Consider the following 8,007-nt stretch of genomic DNA (forward strand, 5'->3'; position numbering starts at 1 on the left):
GGCATCCTGGGTCTACTTTGTCTTCCTCAGTGGGTGGGGTGGTGCTGATAGTACTGTGGAGACTGGCTCCAGAAGAAGGCAAGAAAAGAGGAAGTAGGATAGACTGTAGTGGGAACTTACTATAGGCCAAGAATTGTGCCAAGAATTCTGCATATATATTATCTCATTTAATTTAATAAAGCAATATATTTTCTTAAAAATGTGCTTGAGAATAAACATTTCTGGAGACAAGTGAAAAGCCTCCCACACACAGCTCCTGTTTCTTAGAGAGTTCCTGCTGCTGGCCCATAGAGGAACCCCCCAACCTTTTTTGTTTAAGCAAACAATGTTAAGGACTGAAATTGTGTGTTTGATTTTTTTAGAGTTTCAAATCAGAACAACGTCTGATAGTGGTTATTTTGCTAAGGGAAAAAATGATAGTAAGTCAGAGGTTTTGAAACCCAAATTTTTGGAGTAATGAAGTAATTTGCACAGTACAAAATAAAATAATGACAATAACATTATTTTACTTTTGAAGGACAAAAGCAGCAAACACATTCAGAGACTGGATGCTTTTAGACTGCAGTGGGATCATTCATTCTTCTGTTTTGCATTTGATGAGGTTGGCTCGAGAATAAAGTTTTAGATGTTATAATGGTAGGTCTACCTGGGAGTCTGTTCCCTGGGGCCTGGCCATCATGGCTCTGGAGCTGTAATGTTTTCTTTCGGAATCCACGGTTTGGGCAGTCTGAGCTTGTCAGGCGCATGTGCGACTCCCTTGCCTGCAGAAACAGCTGAACTTTGCACAGGCTGTGGGTGGTGAAGCACTTATGTGTACCCACCCTGCTGTTCAGCCTGGAGCTACCACTGGTTTCAATTATGACTTCAACAGGCGGCTTTGAGGGCTTCTCTATTCATTACAGTGCCGCACACTCTATAATTAGTAATAAAGGAACACAGGCACTTCACAAATATAAAGGGCTAAACAGTAATCATGAAGTAAAGGCAATGCATTGGGACTTTTCTACCTAACTCCTTGTTTCTTTCAGGTTAAAAAAAAAAAAGAAAAGCAAACAAAAAACAACTTGTTTCATTACTTTGTTTTATTTTTTGCACTGAATAACCTAAGTTTGAATCTCACCCTGGATACTTACTAGCTGTGTGATTTTTGGCATTTTATCTAACCTTCTTGTGCCTTGGTTTCTTTATTTGCAAAATGGAGTTAATGATGCTTCCCATATCCTGGGGGTAGTTTGCTGATTAAATGAGATAATTCATGCAGAATGCTTGGTAAGGAGCTCTGCTCACAAAAGACTTGCTCAGTAAATGTTAGGTCTCATTATGCTTATCATCATTTTAATTTCAAATGAAATCCATAGAGTATAAGACATAGGCATAGTACTCTTGAGTGTCTTTTTTTAAGACTTTCCATTATGTACATTTTCAAACACAAACATTTAGAGATACTGGTGAAATTTCCCTACCTCACATGCACCTATGCTAGCATTTACAATTATCAATATCTTATCAAATCGATCTTGTTTCACATAGCTCCCTGTGTTTTTTTCTAGAACATTGTAAAGCGAATCCCAAACATCATGTCATTTTGCCCATAAATTTGAATGGGATAGTGATGATAGTTACTTTGGAGACTGGCTCCAGAGGAAGGCAAGGAAAGAGGAAGTAGGACAGAATGTAGTGGGAACCTATTATATTCCAAAAGACTAAGATGTTAGTCTTTTTGATACTAACACCCCGAATAAGCTGAGGGCTCTTTGGGACTATGTCTTCTTCACCTCAAACTCCAGCTTGAGGAGGAGGTACCAGCAGCTAGTAAAAGTTCTACAGATGCTTGTTTAATTAGTGAATGAACAACCCAAACTTAGCTTTCTTCACTTTTTGGTGGCTGCTCAATGAATATTTACCTAGTGAATAAATGAGAGCAGGGATTTTATAGACTAATGCATATGGAGATGCACATAATTTATGAAATCAACACACATTTTTAATACTTGGGTGACATTTTGCAATACTTGAAATCCTACAGGTTTAATATTGTCATGAACATTAATAATGCCCAAATAGCACTTGAAAGAAGGTTTCATTCTGATACTCAAATTATTTGTGTATGTCTGACTATAGGCAACTTCATGAAAAGCAATTAGCAGATTCTTCAAACACATGACAAATCTTTTATTACTGTGCTTATAGGTGACACGGTTTACAGAAAACCAAATGTAATTAAATAACATTGAACTTGAAATCTACCACACAGTCAAGATATACAAGTTATTCTTGGCAAGGCAAAATTTCTCAAACACTAGGTTGTTTCAGGTGAAAGATAAATTTCAATTAAGTAATTCCAACATGTTTTGTTTTTTGTCTTGCAGACAGTTCCTTTGGCAATAACTTCCACTTTAGCTTTTATTATATAAAAATATAACAAAATTTCATTATATACAAACATTACATTACACAATGTACAGGTTAAAAACACTAAGAAAATGGCAAGCCGCAAGTGAAATTAAAGTCAATAGCATAAGAAAAATTAAATACTGCACACATTTCATAAAAATTACATTAACTACATTTTTGTTTGCAAATACCAAACAGTACCAATGTGATTGGAAATAGCTTCCAACAACTTCATTTTAAGGCACATCTTGCATATTTATATATACAACACTGAAACCGGTCAATAACTTAGGGGCTTCTCGGAGTGACCTGTATATGTGTGAAGACATGCAGCATGGGATTACACATTTTCATTGGCTCCCTTCTTCGGGGACAGGTACCTGCCAGGAGGGGACTGGTAGAGGGGTACCCCAATCTCCTGCAGGTCTGGGAGCCTCCCTGGACGGGGAGGGGAGAGCAGAGTGGCTGTCCTGTCATAGTCTCTGTGCAGTACTTTCTCATAGACGCTCTGCAGCCCCACTGTCTTGGGCAGCTGGGCCTGATAGTAATTGTCCCTGCGCAGAGGATCTCGAGGCAGGGACGTGCTCTTACAGAAGGTTGACATCTGGGCTGGTGGGTGAGGCGACGGATGTGCGTTGGGCCCGCTGCAGGATGGGCTCCAGCAGCGGTCAGAGTGGCCCAGGATCTTACACTCAGCGGTGCACGCCCACAGTCCTAACACGAAAGGGAAAAGGAAACAGCATGACGATTATTCCTGAGATTATACGTACCCAGGCTTCCATCTTCAGAATGTCAGCCTGGGTCAGGGCAGCTGAAAGGAAAGGCTGTCGCATAAAGATATACACCGTGTCTCAAGAATCGAAGGCACATTGCTTCCTGTAAAGCCATCTTAATGCAAAGCTGGTCCAGCTTCTTCAGCTGGAAGTGAAAAAAAAATTGATAAGCAGAACCCCCTTTTTAATGGCTAGCATCACCCATGCTGCTGCCTAACAGGATGAGGGTGTGCTTTATTCAAGAGCTGGAGTTGCCTCGACTTGGCATTTTGAAATTCACTGTGTGAGGCAGGCCCGGATCCGCAGCTGGAGGAGTGAGAAAAAGTGGGGAAGAGGGAAGGGGGCTGGGAACCGAGATTGAGAGGAGGCAGACAGTGGTGAAGGGGAGGGAAGGGAGGAATGCCGAATTTGGCGGGAAAGAAGAGTCCTCACCACTCTGCATGTGGTTGATGAGATCCTTTTTCAGAGCGTCCCCGCTGATGTCGGAATCGCTGTCGTTGAAATCACTGTCCCCTTTACCGCTGTCTTTGCCGCTGAACTTCTCTGCTTCTCTGCCAGAAATGGTGTTGAATGAGTGTCCTTTCCACACCGCCACAGGGGGCGCCGGCTCCTTTCCAAAACCCGGGGAGGCACCGTAGGGCTGCAGCAGGGAATAGGGGAATGGGAGTGGGGGGAGAGTTGGATAAGAAACAAACAAAAAACAAGTGCGACAGGTTAAGTGTCTACCTGCATGCGCCCACCCTACCCCTCCAGTCTCCCTTCCCCCAGCCTGTCCGCGGAGCTCGGACGGGGGCGCCCAGCCGAAGGAAGGCCTCACCTCGGCGTGCGCGCCGCGGAGCCGCTGCTGCCCTTCGAAGTGACAGGCGCTTTCCCCAGTGGCGCTGCCGCCCTCTGAGCCCGGCACTTCGGCCGCGGCGACCGCAGGCGGAGGCGCGTCCGCCGCGGGGCTGCCAAAGGGCGCTTTGCCGGTGCCAGGGAAGGTGAGCACGTCGAACATGTTGGGCCTGGGCCCGGCTCCCCGGGCGGCCTCCTCCGGGGAGCCGTGAGCCGAGGCTCCGCCGCCCGCCGCCCCGGGCCGCTCTTCCCGGAGGGCCCCCCCTTTGCGCACCTCCTTCTTGCGGCGGTTGCAGGTGGTGGCGATGGCGATGATGGCGGCCAGCAGCAGCGTGCAGCTCCCGGCCAGCACGATGATGACGATCAGCGGCGTGTCCCATTGCAGCGCCGACCCGGACGCCCCAAGCCGAGAGCCAGGCGGGCGGGAACGCTCGGGGCTTCCCGCACTGGCAGGCGCAGCCGGCCCACGCCCGCCCCCTGCTGTTACCACGAAGCTGACAGTTGCGGTGGTGGTGAGCGGGGGACGGCCACCGTCGGATATGACCAGGAGCGCCCTGAACACGCGGCCAGGTAGCTCCTGCGAGAGGTCGCCGGTGAGCAGTATCTCCCCCGTGCGGCGGCTGATAGCGAAGGCTTCGCGCGGCTCCTGCTGCTGCAGCTCGAACGCCAGCTCCCCGTTGGCTCCCTCGTCTGCATCCCGGGCCTGCACACGGGCCACAACGGTGTCCTTTGCGGTGCGCCCAGGCACCGCCACTTCTAGGGAGCCATTGGCTGGCGCCGGGTGCACCAGGACCGGCGCATGGTCGTTCTGGTCCAGCACGCGCACTTGCACTAGGGCGCTGCTGGAAAGCTGAGGGGAGCCGCCGTCGCTAGCTTGGATGCGAACGTCGAGTTGGCGCAGCGTCTCATAGTCGAAACTGCGCAGCGCGTAGATGGCTCCGGTAGCCGGGTCCACCGAGACATAAGTGGACACAGCGCCCCCGGCGCGGCCTACCTCGGCCTCCAGCAGCCGGTAGGTGACCTGGCCGTTGCGGCCCAGGTCCCGGTCCCGGGCGGCCACCGTGGCCAGGTAGGCGCCTGGCGGGTTGTTCTCGCGCACCGACACCTCATAGACCGGCTGCGTGAACAGCGGCGCGTTGTCGTTCTCGTCGCCCACACGCACCGTGTAGGGCCGCACGGTGCGCAGCGGGGGCGCGCCGCGATCCTCGGCCACCAGCGTCAAGTTGTACTCGGCGATGCGTTCGCGGTCCAGCGACGCCGCGGTCACCACCAGGTAGCTGCCCGCGTAGGCCGGCTGCAGCCGGAAGTGCTCGTGCCCATAGAGGGCGCAGCGCACCTGCCCGTTGGCGCCCGAGTCCCTGTCCGAGGTGCTGACCAGGGCCACCAGGCTCTCGCGCGCCGCCCCCTCCGGCACCAGCGAAGTGGCGCCATCCTCGGGCGTCCTGGCTCCCGCCGGCGAGCTAGCGTCCGCTCCCCCGAGCGCAGCGGCGGCGGCGGCAGCGGCGAAGGGTGAGGCGGCCGGCGCGCCTGGGGCGGCCAGCGGGGTGATGGCGATGTCGGGTGCGTTGTCATTGACGTCGCGGATGCGCACGATGACTTTGCAGGTGGCAGCGCGGGGCCCGGGTCCGCGGTCCTGCGCCCGCACGTCCAGCTCGTAGGTGTCCTGACGCTCGTAGTCCACCGGCCCGGCCAGGGTGAGGCGGCCCGATCGCGGGTCAAGCCGAAAGAGGCGGCGCGCCTCCGGCGGGGTGCGGGCGCCAAAAGCGAACACCACGTCGCCGTTAGGGCCCTCGTCGGGGTCGGCTGCGTCCAGGTCGAGAAGCAGGGAGCCCACGGGCGCGTCTTCCGCCAGCTCCACTTCGGCCACGGCGCCCTGAGGGAAGGCCGGGCTGTGGTCATTCGCATCCAGGACGCGCACACTGAGGGCAGCAGTGGCGGAGCGCGGCGGGCGGCCGCCGTCCTGGGCCACCAGCTCCAGGCTGTAGGCGGCCTGGCTCTCGCGGTCCAGCTCCTGCAGCAGCACCAGGTCCGCGCACTGAGCGCCGTCCGCTCGCGTCTGCAGCTCCACGCGAAAGGGGCTGTGCGGCTCGGCCAGGCGCACGGTCTGCAGCCCGTTGGCGCCCACGTCCTCGTCCACCGGCACCTCCAAGGGGATGCGCGTGCCCACGGCCGCACCCTCGGACACCTCTACCGGGATCTGGGCCCGGGGGAAGCGCGGCGCGTGGTCGTTGACGTCCCTCACCTCCACCTCCACGTGCACCAGCCGGAACTGCTCCTGCGAGAAGCTGACCACATCGAAGGCCAGCACGCACTGCGGGGCCTGGCCACACAGCCGCTCGCGGTCCAGTCCGGCGTCCCCGACGGTCAGCTGCCCGTCGCCTTCGCGCACCCGGAGCAGAGAGCTGTTGAATTGCTTCATCAGGCGGAAGCTTGTGTCACCCGATACTTTCATATGCAGGTCCTCGGCCAGGGTCCCGATGACCGTGCCGGGGGCATCCTCCTCGAAGGTGCTGTATCGGACTGTTTTGCTCTGGGCCACTGAGAGCACCCAGCAGAGGCTGAAGAGCTGCAAGGGGAAAAGGCAGGGGCTGCCCCAACGCCTCACAGGACCCATGCCTCTAGCCTCAAGTGCGATCCGAAAGGCTAAGGAAGTCTTCTCTGGTTTCAAGGTCGGGCGTCAGTCTCAGGCTCTCGGAATCACGCTCTTTGCGAGCCGTGTGCGGGAGAAGTCTGCGGGTGGCAGCTCCGCGCCTCCAGCGGGCTCTGAGGACGCGCGGACCCGCCCTCACCCTGCGCCTTTCCCTCTCTTACAGAAGCTGCGCCGCCTCGCGCCGCCTTTGCCTTTATAGCCGCCGATATGCTAATCACCCGAGCCAGGCAGCCAATGGCCGCCTCCTCCTCGCGTCGCTCCTCCGCCTGCCTCTGACAATCCCTTTAATGTGGAAAGGCTTAGAGGGGAAAACAAGAAAGGAAAATTAGGGAATCTTTCTTTTGTTTAACTCCTTTTGCTTTTTCCCCCTTTTCTTGTCAGCACCCTGCATGTAGAGGAGTTGGCACAGGGCTCCAGGAGTAAAAGGAGCGGATGGTTTTGTTAATTGTCGCCTGCCTCCCTCCGTGCTGCGGCTAGAACTAAGTGCGAACACGCTGGGGTTTCACCCCAGTGGCTCCAGATTCCCCCTTCCTCCAGCCCCTGCCAACGCACACACTCTGCATTTTGCACCTCTGAGGCTTCCAAACCCTTGCAGCCCCCTACCTACAGACTTGCTCTGCTGAATGAGGCTCTGCTTTCCTTCTCTCCTAGCTACGGTGCCTGGAACAGCCTCTCGATTAAGAAGCCTGAAGGATAAGGGAAAATTGATTTTATTCAAATTTGTGTACGCAATTGTGTTTTGCTCGTGTGAGCCCCAGTGATCAGAGCTGCCACTTCCCTTTCAGAAAAGAGCCCCGCGATATGTTAGTATGCACGTCACTGTCCAAATGGCTTTCTTAAGCCCTGGGCGCTAGCAGGCAAGGAAAAAAAAAGTTCCAAATAGGATTTAGCATAAGCTTGAGGAGATTTGGAAAGGTTTCAAAGATCAGACTGTATCAAAGGCTTATGAAGCCCTCGTTAGTAGTGGAAATAGAATGGTGTGGCAGGCGATCCCATTGGAGGCCCCAATGTCTGTATTATTTCACTGTGACAAGCTAAGGGGAGAGAAAGTTGAACAGTTTCCACAGCGGAGTTGGACTAACTTGAATATAATGAGCAAACGCCACATGTATCCATTATGTTCCTCTATTCATCCCCAATCACTGCCATAACTCTCCGGCTAAACGGTGATGGGCGCTGAATTCCACACAATACCCGGCTCATATTAAAGTGCATTTAGAGAACTTTTTCCTCCTGATGCCTTGTTCCGCCTATTTAGAGGATTTTCTTTCTGTTCTAATAGGGCCACTCTGGGAAGCAACACTCGTCCGGTTCCAGAAGAACAAAATCACAGTGTGACGTTGAAACCTGGCAGGA

The 8,007-nt window shown here is 53.3% G+C and overlaps 1 protein-coding gene across 2 annotated transcripts; it reads right to left on the bottom strand.

Annotated features, from left to right (window-relative positions):
- Window positions 1–2,157: 2,157 nt before the first annotated feature.
- On the bottom strand, window positions 2,158–6,829 carry PCDH8 (protocadherin 8). Of its 2 annotated transcripts, none has more exons than XM_002824310.5 (3): window positions 4,276–6,829; window positions 3,600–3,807; window positions 2,158–3,108 (listed from the first exon to the last, which is right to left on the bottom strand). In XM_002824310.5, exons 1-3 carry the CDS (start codon window positions 6,613–6,615, stop codon window positions 2,735–2,737), a joined length of 2,922 nt encoding a protein of 973 aa, XP_002824356.1. In that variant the 5' UTR covers window positions 6,616–6,829; the 3' UTR covers window positions 2,158–2,734. The 2 variants fall into 2 exon arrangements, with proteins under 2 accessions (XP_002824356.1, XP_002824355.1); XM_002824309.5 differs by having other exon boundaries at window positions 3,985–6,829.
- Window positions 6,830–8,007: the final 1,178 nt, after the last annotated feature.

The sequence above is a fragment of the Pongo abelii genome, chromosome 14 (assembly GCF_028885655.2).
Source record: "Pongo abelii isolate AG06213 chromosome 14, NHGRI_mPonAbe1-v2.0_pri, whole genome shotgun sequence".
Taxonomy (NCBI): Eukaryota; Metazoa; Chordata; class Mammalia; order Primates; family Hominidae; genus Pongo; species Pongo abelii.